The sequence below is a fragment of the Balaenoptera borealis genome (genome assembly GCF_965194805.1).
Source record: "Balaenoptera borealis genome assembly, chromosome: 3".
NCBI classification, from domain to species: domain Eukaryota; kingdom Metazoa; phylum Chordata; class Mammalia; order Artiodactyla; family Balaenopteridae; genus Balaenoptera; species Balaenoptera borealis.
The window spans coordinates 52130457-52145513 of record NC_138866.1 but is presented as its reverse complement, the minus strand read 5'-3'; the positions used below and the strand labels follow the sequence as shown (position 1 = coordinate 52145513).

At 36.9% G+C, this 15057-nt stretch overlaps 1 protein-coding gene and 1 long non-coding RNA gene across 5 annotated transcripts in view; one reads left to right on the top strand and one right to left on the bottom strand.

The window, feature by feature from the left end:
• Nucleotides 1-15057, bottom strand: part of MDGA2 (MAM domain containing glycosylphosphatidylinositol anchor 2) — an 830366-nt gene that overhangs the window by 393042 nt on the left and 422267 nt on the right. For all 4 annotated transcript variants that reach the window (XR_014242273.1, XM_082383804.1, XM_082383805.1 and 1 more), the window contains exon 3: nucleotides 1864-2038. Coding sequence is in view for 3 of the 4 variants with exons in the window: in XM_082383804.1 (XP_082239930.1) it covers nucleotides 1864-2038 (175 nt within the window). In the remaining variant the exon portion in view is untranslated. The remainder of the gene's footprint in view (nucleotides 1-1863; nucleotides 2039-15057) is intronic.
• The window catches only part of LOC309624989, a 290848-nt gene that overhangs the window by 66513 nt on the left and 209278 nt on the right, over nucleotides 1-15057 (top strand). The gene's annotated exons all lie outside the window — the stretch shown is intronic.

The window sequence follows — 15057 nt, the reverse complement described above, 5'->3', positions numbered from 1 at the left end:
TGTTGCCACCAAACTAGTTCACATCAGGTTTTGCTGAAAAAAGTTACCAATAAAATTAAACAAAACACACCCATTCAATCTGCAAAACGTTTTAGATTTTAGAATTGTGTCTAAGGTACTGAAGTTGTGTATTTTAAAACTTCATGACCAAAACTCTAACAAAAGACACAGATGTGTACTTTAAAAAGTTATATTATAAAAGTGTTTAATTCATTTAAATTAAATTTAGTGTCATTTAAAATTATATGTGAAAAACAGTAAACATAGTACTTTTTTAAAGTATATGTTACTATAAATATTTGATCAGGGGAGGGGGGTCCAGAGGCTATACTGTTGGGAAGCATAAGGGTAAGGCTAACCTGAAGGCCCGTAAGGACAGGGAGAGAGCAGCACATGGGCTACAGATGCCCTAGTTATGCCAGGGGATGCCTAAGGGACTAGGAAATGCTAGAAAGATTGGACATGGGCTTCTTCTCTCTCATCCTTTTCAGGAATGGTGCAAGCACCTGAATGTGGAAGGTGAATCACAAATGCAGCCTTGTCACCCACTTCTCAGTCACCTGAATAATTACATGAGATACAGCACAGGATCTGATAAATCACATATAATTCCCATCACTTTCCCAACTATGCAACACTTACCCTGAATTGAAAGAAAAGAAAAAAGGAAAGAATGAAAGATGGGTAGAAAAACAGGAACTCCTCACTTGTTACTTATGTCTGAATCACTAAAAAAATCCTTTTATTCTAACACTAGAGAGTTAACCAAAAAAAAATGCAAGTTCTTGTAAAAAGACAATGGAACGATAGAAACCTATGCAAAAGACCAAACTGAATATAGGTCCTTAATTTGTCTTGGTGGGGAAGAAAGTAAGGAGACCAAGAGGACTTTAAATATATTTGCTAACAGCAAAAAGTAGAAAACTGAGACCAAGAACAAAAATAAATCAACAAACAACTTCCAGGTGGCACAGCATTGCCCTAGGTACTGATTAGTTTCAACAGAATTGGATCAAAAACAGACTCTACACTGAGATTTTGGTCTTTCACGAGTCAATTCAAATAGCTTTGCTCATGATGTGCGTTTTAAAAAATAAGAATAACACGGGCTTCCCTGGTGGCGCAGTGGTTGAGAATGTGCCTGCTAATGCAGGGGACACGGGTTCGAGCCCTGGTCTGGGAAGATCCCACATGCTGCGGAGCAACTAGGCCCGTGAGCCACAACTACTGAGCCTGCGCGTCTGGAGCCTGTGCTCTGCAACAAGAGAGGCCACGATAGTGAGAGGCCCACGCACCGCGATGAAGAGTGGCCCCCACTTGCCGCAACTAGAGAAAGCCCTAGCACAGAAATGAAGACCCAACATAGCAATCAATCAATCAATCAATCAATCTTAAAAAAAATAAAATAAAATAAGAATAACAGAAATTACACATAGGTAAAGTTAACAAAACCAATTACAGTATGTACAGCATGATTTTTTTATACAAATATAAATATGCATTTACATACTTATATATAAAGATAAGAAGTATATACATTCAACACTAACAGTCATTGGTGGGATTTTCAGTGATATTTATTGTCTTATTAATTTGGTTCTTAAATGTTCTGTAATGAATATGTATTATTTAATTATAAAAACTATGAACATTTCTAATGGAGGTTCTTTCTTCCGGAAATACGTTAAATGAGCTATTACAACCGTATACACTTGTCATTCTCAACTAAATAGAACTCTGTTTTTTGGAACAGACCCTAGTTTTTCTCAATAGATGTAACGATAAAAAAAAATAGACCTTAAGTTGTAGGACAGAAGAAACGTGTAGTAGACTTAAGTATAGATTTCTGGGAAATTTACTTACAGTACACATCCACTCTGATTGACTTTATCGCTGGGGACCCCAGGCCATTCTCTGCTTTACAGTAATACCGGCCTCCTTGGTGTCGCTGAATATTTGTAATCCTCAAAGTCTCGTTGAAGACACTTGAGTCTTGGAATCTGTCAGAGGCACTTCCTGCTGTTTTGGTCCACCTGATCTGAGCAAGAATCAACAAAGATTGTTACTTTAGGTTGGTTTTCTCACTGAAAAATTAAATAGCAATTACTCATTTGAAGAGTTGGCTTTCAGAACTGCTACAGTGCCATTTTTGGCAAGTTATTGGAAATTAAGAAGAAAAGTTTATACACGTAATTCAACTATAAAAGTTTAAAATGCAATGTCATCACTGTATAGTGTGTATAATTCTAATTCAATTGCATAGAGTTCATCGATAGTTTAATCAGTGTGAAGGGCAATATAAATATAATACAAAGGAAGTTAAATATAAGTAGTGCACTGAAAATATGGATTAGTTTCTTTTGTTGAGCCTATAAAATTCTCACTCATATTTTCAAAACCCTGTAAGGCACTTTTTATTTATTTAGTACAGGTACTACAGGTAGGTTCTCACTTTCTTTCTGGACATGCTTCAGTATTTTATTCAAAATTTTCTATTTGATTTGGATAATTTAAGCATATTACCATAATAGCTTATTGAAATTATGTATAATTTTATACACCTGGTTGTTAAAAATGGTTTTTTTTTTATTATGTTTTTGCTTTAATAAGCCCACAAATGACTTGTCTGTTTTGATAATTAGAATTCACTTTACATCAATAATTATTTTCAAAAAATGTGTAAACTTTTCCAAAGAGAACATTTCTATTAAACTGCCAAGAGCTTTGAATGTCTAAAACATTCCATTATAAACAATACCATTCTTTTAAACACAGCTGTGCACAACAGTCTTAGATTTTACTAGAAATAAAGACTGGCATTCAACTCAAATTTTGTGTATTTTAGCTTATAAAACCTGAACAAAAGTCACATGATAGTACTGTAAAGTGATATAAAACAGGATGTAAAAAAGATTCAGTTTATTTCTCTCCTTGTCCGTGCTGTATAATATACATATATATATATATATATATATATATTTTATTATTATGTTTAGGTTGAAAAACTGCTGATAGAAATCCTCTGGTCAAACACAAATGAAGAAACATAGAAAAATGCAACTAAGGAGTGGGTCATCAAAACTGAAATCTTTTAATACTGCTATTATTTATGCTATTTTCACACAATGTTAATTAAAATTTATGATCTAATGATATTATCTTTAAAAAGTTCTCCAAATCATTACAATATCAGTATAAATATATTCGTGCTTGCCCTTAATTGTGAATGAAATGAAAATGTTACCTAGAGATTAATAAAAATTAGGTAATTCATAAAAATAAATATCAAATGTTTATCCAACATTTTGTGCAGAAAATATACACAAAAATAAATGGAATGGGCTTGCCTGGTGGCACAGTGGTTGAGAATCTGCCTGCCAATGCAGGGGACACGGTTCAAGCCCTGGTTTGGGAAGATCCCACATGCTGCGGAGCAACTAGGCCCGTGAGCCACAACTACTGAGCCTGCACGTCTGCAGCCTGTGCTCCGCAACAAGAGAGGCTGCGATAGTGAGAGGCCCACGCACCGCGATGAAGAGTGGCCCCCACCTGCCGCAACTAGAGAAAGCCCTCGCACAGAAATGAAGACCCAACACAGCCATAAATAAATAAATAAATAAATAAATAAATGGAATGATTCCTGATTTCAAGCAGTTTATAAGCTGATTATTAATACGCTCATAAAAAGATGAAGGGTAACATGGGCACTGGTTTGATAAGTACTATTTCCATGGGGAAATCTAGGATTCTATTTTAATTTAAATTTCAAAATTTATAGGTAACCAAATAAAGAAAATTGAAATAAATAAGCAAATTACATAATTTTGTTCTTGTATAGAGATATGTTCTCTCTAAAATAATAGATATTTCTAAGATATAACCTAAGATATAATAAGTACCAATTACCAATTAAAATACCAAGTTTTCTTTGAGTATCACAATATAGTACCAAAATTGATTTTTAAAAATAAATATTTCAGAACATAAAAAGTTCAGGATAAAAAGAGTTATGGAAATGGCCTAGCAGTTTCAGGTATTAAAAATATAATATAAATACAATAATTTAGTTATAGAATACTGTTACAGTATTGGGAATTGTACAGGAATTGGAGGTGGGGGAAAGAACAAGAGTGAGTGTGTGTGTGTGTGAAAGAGAAAAGAAAGCGTGAGAGAAGAAATTATGATATAGACTAGCAGTTATCAAACTTTTTGGTCTTAGAACACCTTTACACTATTAAAAATTATTAAGGACCCCAAATAGCTTTTGTTTATTGGAATTATATCTTTTCATAATCATTGTAGTACAAATTAAAACTGAGACAATGTTAAATTATGTATTAACTCATTTTAAATCATATTAATAAACTGAAGACAACACAAGGAACATTTTTAATCACAAAATTATATTTTTCAAAACAAAAATAATTGAGTAAAATGAATGGAATTGCTTTATAGCTTTGCAAATCTCTTTAATACCTGCTTTAGTGGAAAAGAGCTGTCTCGATAATTATATCACCTTCTGCATGCAATCTGTGGCAACATATTGTTTTGTTTGAAATATGTGAAGAAAATCTCGCCTCACGCTGATATCTGGTAATAAAGGCAGGAGTGTTTCAATAGCCTTTTCAGATAATTGTGGATAGCCTTCCTTAATACTAAACTAAAACCCCACAAGTGTTAGTTTCCTAACATTTGATGGCAAAGTAGAATCAAAAACCATATAAATGCCCTTTTGGCACTCTGTGACACTAAAATCCATTGGTCTATCTTGCACTTTTAATGGATTGTTTACTCATACATGATTTTGTAGCATCATACATTAGTCATCTGGAAAATATGAATTCACTGAGTTATGCAGGTCTTCCAGATGTTGACATATTTCATTATATAATACAAGTCACATATATTAATATCATCAAACTTTACAGAAGAGTCTTTAAGTGTTGGGAAGCAGTGATACTTATGTTGGCAGATTTTCCAAACTTCTAATTTTTCTCTTGAAAATGTAAAATTTATCATTAGTAATAAATATAACTAGGTATTTTATTTGGGACGGCAAATTCACTTCAATCATTTTTGAGAAAATATTTGCCAAATACCCAAGTCTGAATAACCATTATTTGCATAACAATCATCCTCTTAAGTAAAAACATTATTCTATGAAAAAAAGTGGCGGAGACCTTCAAGACAGTGAACAAGTAAGACGTGGAGATCACCTTCCTCCCCACAAATACATCAGAAATACATCTACATGTGGAACAACTGCTACAGAACACCTACTGAACGCTGGCAGAAGACCTCAAACTTCTCAAAAGGCAAGAAACTCCCCACGTACCTGGGTAGGGCAAAAGAAAAAAGAAAAAACAGAGACAAAAGAATAGGGATGGGACCTGCACCACTGGGAGGGAGCTGTGAAGGAGGAAAGGTTTCCACACACTAGGAAGCCCCTTCACTGGTGGAGACGGGGTGTGGCGGAGGGGGGAAGCTTCGGAGCCATGGAGGACAGCGCAGCAACAGGGGTGCAGAGGGCAAAGCGGAGAGATTCCTGCACAGAGGATCGGTGCCGACCAACACTCACCAGCCCGAGAGGCTTGTCTGCTCACCCACCAGGGCAGGTGGGGGCTGGGAGCTGAGGCTCAGACTACGGAGGTCAGATTCCAGGGAGAGGACTGGGATTGGCTGTGTGAACACAGCCTGAAGGGGGCTAGTGAGCCACACCTAGCCAGGAGGGAGTCCAGGAAAAAGTCCGGAGCTGCCTGAGAGGCAAGAGACCATTGTTTCTGCATGTGCGAGGAGAGGGGATTTCTGCTCCGTGTACCCACAGAAGGCAGAGCACTGCCTAAGCGAGCTCCAGAGCTAGGCGCGAACTGCAGCAGTCAGCTTGGACCCCAGAGATGGGCATGAAACACTAACAGTGCCACTGCTGCCACCAAGAATCCTGTGTGCAAGCATAGGTCACTACCCACACCCCCTCAGGAGCCTGTTCAGCACACCACTGCCAGGGTCCTGAGATCTAGAGACAACTTCCTTGGGAGAACACATGGTGCACCTCAGGCTGCTACAATGTCATGCTGGCCTCTGCCACCACAGGCTCACCCTGCATTCCAATTATGACTACCACACCCCTCACTATCCCTGGCATGAGTGAGCAAGAGAGCCCTAATTGGTCACTGTTTTAACCCCCTCCTGTCTGGGCAGGGAAGAGACCCTGAGGGCAGCCTACACGCAGAGGCAGGGCGAAAACCAAAGCTGAACCCCAGGAGCTGTGCGAACAAAGAAGAGAAAGGGAAGTTTCTCCATGCAAACTCAGGAGCAGTGGATTAAATCCCCACAATCAACTTGATGAACCCTGCATTTGTGGAATACCTGAATAGACAACGAATATTCCCAAAATTGAGGCGGTGGACTTTGGGAGCAACTGTAGACTTGGGGTTCGCTTTCCACACCTGATTTTTTTCTGCTTTTCACGTTTATCTTAGTTTAGTTTTTAGTGCTTGTTATGATTGGTGGATTTCCTTATTGGTTTGGTTGCTCTCTTCTTTTTATTTTTTATTTTTTTAATTAAAAAAATTGTTTTCCTTTTTTCTCTTTTTGTGAGTGTGTATGTGTATGTCTCTTTGTATGATTTTGTCTGTTTAGGTTTACTTTTACTATTTGTCCTAGGGTTCTGACTGTTCGTTTTGTTTGTTTGTTTTCCTTTTATGAGTGTATGTTTCTTTGTGTGATTTTCCCTGTTTATTTTTACTTTTACAATTTGTCCTGTGGCTCTGACTGTTCATTATTTTGTTTTTTTTCCTTTTTTTTCTTCCTTTTCTTCTAAGCCATGAGGCTGGCAGGGTCTTGGTGCTCTGGCCAGATGTCAGGCCTGAGCCTCTGAGGTGGGAGAGCCAAGTCCAGGTCACTGGACCACAAGAGATTTCCTGGCCCCACGTAATATCAATTAGCAAGAGCTCTCCCAGAGATCTCCGTATCAACACTAAGAATTAATTCCACCCAGTGGCCAGCAAACTCCAGTGGTGGACACCCCAGGCCAAACAACTAGCAAGACAGGAACACAACCCCACCCATTAGCAGAGAGGTGGCCTAATCTCATACTAAGTTCACAGACATGCCAAAACACACCACCGGACGTGGCCCTGCCCACCAGAAGGACAAGATCAAGCCCCACCCACAGGTGGGTGTCAGTCTCCTCCATCAATAAGGCTACAAAAGTCACACCAACCTCACCCACTGAGGGCAGAGACCAAAAACAATGGGAACTACAAAACTGCAGGCTGTGAAAACGAGACCCCAAGCACAGTAAGTTAAACAAAATGAGAAGACAGAGAAATATGCAGCAGATGAAGGAGAAAGGTAAAAAACAACCAGACAAAACAAATGAAAAGGAAATAGGCAGTCTGACTGAAAAATAATTCACAGTAATGATATTAAGGTGATCCAAAATCTTGGAAACAAAATGGAGAAAATACAAGAAACATTTAACAGAGACCTAGAAGAACTGAAGAGCAAACAAACAATGAAGAACAACACAATACATGACATTAAAAATTCTCTAGAAGGAATCAATAGCAGAATAACTGAGGTAGAAGAATGGATAACTGATCTGGAAGATAAAAGACTGGAAATAACTAACACAGAGTGGAATAAAGAAAAAAAGAATGAAAAGAATTGAGGACAGTCTGAGACCTCTGGGACATTAAACACACCAACGTTCGAATTAGAGGGGTCCCAGAAAAACAACAGAAAAAGAAAGGGTCTGAGAAAATACTTGAAGAGATTATAGTGAAAAACTTCCCTAACATGGGAAAGGAAATAGTCAATCAAGTCCAAGAGGCACAGAGAGTCCCATACAGGATAAATCCAAAGAGAAACACGTCAAGACACATAATAATCAAACTAGCAAAAATTAAATACAAAACAAAAAATATTAAAAGCAGCAAGGGAAAAGCAACAAATAACATACAAGGGAATCCCCATAAGGTTAACAGCTGATCTTTCAGGAGAAACGCTGCAAGCTGGAAGAGAGTGGTAGGACATATTTAAAGTGATGAAAGGGAAAAACCTACAATCAAGATTACTCTGGCCAGCAAGGATCTATTCAGATTTGACAGAGAAATTAAAAGACTTACAGACAAGCAAAAGCTAAGAGAATTCAGCACCACCAAACCAGCTTTACAGTAAATGCTAAAGGAACTTCTCTAGGCAGGAAACACAAGAGAAGAAAAAGACTTAAAAAAACAAACCCAAACAATTAAGAAAATGGTAAGAGGAACATAGTTATCGATAATTACCTTAAATGTAAATGGATTAAATGCTCCAATCAAAAGACACAGACTGGCTGAATGGATACAAAAACAAGACCTATATATATGCTGTCTACTAGAGACCCACTTCAAACTTCGGGACACATACAGACTGAAAGTAAGGGGATAGAAAAAATATTCCACACAAATGGAAATCAAAAGAAAGCAGGAGTAGCAATACTCATATCAGACAAAATAGACTTTAAAATAAAACTGTTACAAGAGACAAAGAAGGACAGTACATAATGATCAAGGGATCAATCCAAGAAGAAAATATAACAATTATAAATATTTATGCACCCAACATAGGAGCACCTCAATACCCAAGGCAAATTCTAATAACCATAAAAGGGAAAAGCAAGTAACACAATAATAGTAGGGGACTTTAACACCCGAATTTTACCACTGGACAGATCATCCAAAATGAAAATAAATAAGGAAACACAAACTTCGAATGAGACATTACTCCAGATGGACTTAATTGATATTTATAGGATGTTCCATCCAAAAACAACAGAATACACTTTCTTCTCAAGTGCTCATGAAGTATTCTCCAGGATATATCAGAAATTGGGTCACTAATCAAGCCTCGGTAAATCTAAGAAAATTGAAGTTTCATCAAGTATCTTTTCTGACCACAACGCTATGAGACTTGATATCAATTACAGGAAAAAAAAACTGTATAAAATACAAACACATGGAGGCTAAACAATACGTTACTAAAGAAGCAAGAGATCAATGAAGAAATCAAAGAGGAAATCAAAAAATACCTAGAAACAAATGACAATGAAAACACAACAATCCAAAATATGGGATGCAGCAAAAGCAGTTCTAAAAGGGAAATTTATACCAATGCAAGGTTACCTCAAGAAACAAGAAAAACCTCAAATAAACAACCTAATCCTACACATAAAGCAATTAGACAAAGAAGAACAAAAAAACCCATAGTGAGCAGAAGGAAAGAAATCATAAAGATCAGGTCAGAAATAAATGAAAAAAAAAATGAAGAAAACAACAGCAAAGATTAACAAAACTAAAAGCTGGTTCTTTGATAAGATAAAAAAATTGATAAACCATTTGCCAGACTTAACAAGAAAAAAAGGGAGAAGGCTCAAACTAACGGAACGAGAAATGAAAAAGTGGAAGTAACAACTGACACTGAAGAAATACAAAGGATCATGAGAGATTACAATAAGCAACTATATGCCAGTAAAATGGACAACCTGGAGGAAATGGACAAATTCTTAGAAGAGTACAACCTTCCAAGACTGAGCCAGAAAGCAACAGAAAATATGAACAGAACAATCACAAGCACTGAACTTGAAACTGTGATTAAAAATCTTCCAACACACAAAAGCCCAGGGCCAGATGGCTTCACAGGTGAATTCTAACAGACATTTAAAGAAGTGCTAACACCTATCCTTCTCAAACACTTCTAAAATATAGCAGAGGGAGGAAAACTCCCAAACTCATTCTATGAGGCCACTACCACCCTGATACAAAAACCAGACAAAGCTGTCACAAAAAAAGATAACTACAAGACATATCACTGATCAACACAGTACAAAAATCCTCAACAAAATACTAGCAAACAGAATCCAACAGCACATTAAAAGGATCATACACCATGATCAAGTGGGGTTTTTCCCACGACTGCAAGGATTCTTCAATATATGCAAATCTATAATTGTGATACACCATATTAACAAACTGAAGGATAAAAGCCATACGATCATCTCAACAGCTGCAGAAAAATCTTTCTACAAAATTAAACACCCATTTATGATAAAAATTCTCCAGAAAGTAGGCATAGAGGGAACCTACCTCAACATAATAAAGGCCATATATGACAAGCCCACAGCCAACATCATTCTCAATGGTGAAAAACTGAAAACATTTCCTCTAAGATCAGGAACATGACATGGTTGCCCATTCTCAGCACTATTATTCAACATAGTTTTGGACGTTTCAACCATGTAAATCAGAGAAGAAAAAGAAATAAAAGGAATCCAAATTGGAAAAGAAGAAGTTAAATTGTCACTGTTTGCAGATGACATGATACTATATATAAAGAATCCTAAAGATGCAACCAGAAAACTACTAGAGCTAATCAATGAATTTGGTAAAGTAGCAGGATACAAAATTAATGCACAGAAATATCTTGCATTCCTAAACACTAACAATGAAAAATCTAAAAGAGAAATTAAGGAAACATTTTCATTTACCATTGAAACAAAAAGAATAAAATTACATAGGAATAAACCTACCTAAGGAGACAAAAGACCTGTATGCAGAAAACTATAAGACACTGATGAAAGAAATTAAAGATGATACAAACAGATGGAGAGATATACCATGTTCTTGGATTGGAAGAATCAACATTGTGAAAATGACTATACTATGCAAAGTAATCTACAGATTCAGTGCAATCCCTATCAAACTACCAATGGCATTTTTCACAGAACTAGAAAGAAAAATTTCACAATTTGTATGGAAACTCAAAAGACCTCGAATAGCCAAAGCAATCTTGAGAAAGAAAAATGGAGCTGGAGGAATCAGGCTCCCTGACTTCAGAGTACACTACAAAACGACAGTAATCAAGACAGCATGGTACTGGCACAAAAACAGACATATAGGTCAATGGTACAGGATACAAAGGCCAAAGATAAACCCATGCACATATGGTCACCTTATCTTTGATAAAGGAGGCAAGAATATACAATGGAGAGAAGACAGCCTCTTCAATAAGTGGTGCTGGGAAAACTGGACAGCTACATGTAAAAGAATGAAAGTAGAACAGTTTCTAACACCATAAACAAAAATAAACTCAAAATGGATTAAAGACCTAAATGTAAGATTGGACACTATAAAACTCTTAAAGGAACACACAGGCAGAACACTCTATGACATAAATCACAGCAAGATCCTTTTTGACCCCGTATTAGAGAGATTGAAATAAAAACAAAAATAAACAAATGGGACCAAATATAACTTAAAAACTTTTGCAAAGCAAAGGAAACCATAAACAAGACGAAAGGACAACCCTCAGAATGGGAGAAAATATTTGCAAGTGAAGCAACTGACAAAGGATTAATCTCCAAAATTTACAAGCAGTTCATGCAGGTCAATATCAAAAAAACAAACAACCCAATCCAAAAATGGGCAGAAGACCTAAATAGACATTTCTCCAAAGAAGATATACAGATTGCCAACAAACGCATGAAAGGATGCTCAACATCACTGACCATAGAGAAATGCAAATCAAAACTACAATGAGGTATCACCTCACACCAGTCAAAATGGCCATTATTAAAAAATCTCCACAAACAATAAATGCTGGGGAGGGTGTGGAGAAAATGGAACCTTCTTGCACTGTTGGTGGGAATGTAACTTGATACAGCCACTATGGAGAAGAGTATGGAGGTTCCTCAAAACTAAAAATAGATCTACCATATGACCCAGCAATCCCACTACTGGGCATATACCCTGAGAAAACCATAATTCAAAAAGAGTCATGTACCACAATGTTCACTGCAGCTCTATTTACAATAGTCAGGACATGGAATCAACCTAAGTGACCATCGACAGATGAATGGTTAAAGAAGATGTGTCATATATATACAATGGAATATTGCTGAGCCATAAAAAGAAATGCAATTGAGTTATTGGTAGTGAGGTGGATGGACCTAGGGTCTGTCATACAGAGTGAAGTCAGAAAGAGAAAAACAAATACCATATGCTAACACACATATATGGAATCTAAAAAAAAAAAAATGGTTCTGATGAACCTAGGGGCAGGACAGGAATAAAGACCCAGACCTAGAGAATGGACTTGAGGACACAGGGAGGGGGGAAGGATAGGCTGGGACGATGTGCGAGAGTGGCATGGACTTATTATATATACTACCAAATGTAAACTAGATTGCTAGTGGGAACATCCACATAGCACAGGGAGATCAGCTTGGTGTTTTTTGACCACCTAGAGGAGTGGGATAGGGAGGATTGGAGGGAGACACAAGAGGGAGGAGATATGGGGATATATGTACACATATAGCTGATTCACTTTATTACAGAGCAGAAACTAACACACCATTGTAAAGCAATTATACTCTAAAAAAGGTGTTAAAAAAAAAATTGGAACAAGACCTAAGTAGACATTTCTCCAAAGAAGACATAGAGATGGCCAAGAGGCATATGAAAAGATGCTCAACGTCACTAATTATTATAGATATGCAAATCAAAACCGCAATTTGGTATCACTTCACACCAGTCAGAATGGCCATCATCAAAAAATCTACAAACAACAAATGCTGGAGAGGGTGTGTCGAAAAGGGAACCCTCTTGCACTGTTGGTGGGAATGTAAATTGATACAGCCACTATGGAGAACAGTATGGAGGTTCCTTAAGAATCTAAAAATAGAACTACCATATGATCCAGCAATCCCACTAATGGGCATATTCCCTGAGAAAACCATAATTCAAAAAGAGTCATGTACCACAATATTCATTGCAGCACTATTTACAATAGCCAGGATATGGAAGCCACCTACGTCTCCATCGACAGATGAATGGATAAAGAAGATGTGGCACATATATACAATGGAATATTACTCAGCCATAAAAGGAACGAAATTGAGTTATTTGTAGTGAGGTGGATGGACCTAGTGTCTGTCAAACAGAGTGAAGTAAGTCAGAAACAGAAAAACAAATACCATACGCTAACACATATATATGGAATCTAAAAAAAAAAAACCTGGTTCTGATGAACCTACGGGCAGGACAGGAATAAAGACACAGACCTAGAGAATGGACTTGAGGACATGGGAGGGGGAAGGGTAAGCTGGGATGAAGTGAGAGAGTAGCACTGACATATATACACTACCAAATGTAAAATAGATAGCTAGTGGGAAGCAGCTTCATAGCACAGGGAGAAAAGCTCTGTGCTTTGTGACCACCTAGAGGGGTGGGATAGGGAGGGTGGGAGGGAGGTTCAAGAGGGAGGGGATATGGGGATATATGTATACATATAACTGATTCACTTTGTTATACAGCAGCAACACAACATTGTAAAGCAATTATACTCCAATAAAGATGTTATAAAAAAAAGTGGCTAATACACCACAAAACTCAACCATACAAGTCCTTTACCTTGAGACAACCACTGTTCTTTCATAAGCATCAGAAATGTTTTATAGGAATTTTCCATTTTTTCACTTAGAATATTAAAAATAGAGTAATCAATTTTCAAGATGTTAAAAATTAGTATTGATTTTTACTGATTTATCAAAAATATTCTTAGTGACATCGATTTTTTTTTTTTTTTTTTTGCTGTGAGTACATGGAAGTGAATTAGTGAAGAATACAAAGACTGCTGATACAATTTGATGCCTCAGCTTTGTTTTGTGCTAAGGTACCTCCTGTTTTATTTTCCACTACTTTACACCATCTTTGCAAATGCAGCACAGTGAGAAACAACATTTTACTTCATAAATTCCCTGTAAAGACCACACAGTCCCCATAGAGATCTACGCACCACACAGGGGAACAGTGTTAAGAGTACAAAAAGATATATATATACTATATATATAATTTAGGATTTCATATAGGAGGTATTTTAAATGAATGAAAAGGGGAAAGGAAAATTGTTCAGTAAGTGGTGTTAGGGCAACTGACTATATATCCATAATTTAAAAAAAAAACTGACTTTTTTTTGAATTTTATTTATTTTTTTATACAGCAGGTTCTTATTAGTCATCCATTTTATACACATCAGTGTATACATGTCAATCGCAATCTCCCAATTTATCACACCACCCCCCCCACCGCTTTCCCCCCTTGGTGTCCATACGTTTGTTCTCTACATCTGTGTCTCAACTTCTGCCCTGCAAACCGGTTCATATGTACCATTTTTCTAGGATCCACATATATGCAATAATATGCAGTATTTGTTTTTCTCTTTCTGACTTACTTCACTCTGCATGAGTCTCTAGATTCATTCACATCTCTATAAATGACCCAATTTCGCTCCTTTTCATGGCTGAGTAATATTCCATTGTTTATATGTACCACATCTTCTTTATCCATTCGTCTGTCAATGGGCATTTAGGTTTCTTCCATGACCTGGCTATTGTAAATAGTGCTGCAATGAACATTGGGGTGCATGTGTCTTTTTGAATTACGGTTTTCTCTGGGTATATGCCCAGTAGTGGGATTGCTGGGTCATATGGTAATTCTATTTTTAGTTTCTTAAGGAATCTCCATACTGTTCTCCATAGTGGCTGTATCAATTTACATTCCCACCAACAGTGCAAGAGGGTTCCCTTTTCGACACACCCTCTCCAGCATTTGTTGCTTGTAGGTTGTCTGATGATGCCCATTCTAACTGGTGTGAAGTGATACCTCATTGTAGTTTTGATTTGCATTTCTCTAATGATTAGTGATGTTGAGCAGCTTTTCATGTGCTTCTTGGCCATCTGTATGTCTTCTTTGGAGAAATGTCTATTTAGGTCTTCTGCCCATTTTTTAATTGCGGGTTTTTTTTTAATATTGAGCTGCATGAGCTGCTTATACATTTTGGAGATTAATCCTTTGTCTGCTGATTTGTTAGCAAGTATTTTCTCCCATTCTGAGGGTTGTCTTTTCGTCTTGTTTATGGTTTCCTTTGCTGTGCAAAAGCTTTTAAGTTCCATTGGGTCCCATCTGTTTATTTTTGTTTTTATCTTCATTACTCTAGGAGGTGGGTCAAAAAAGATCT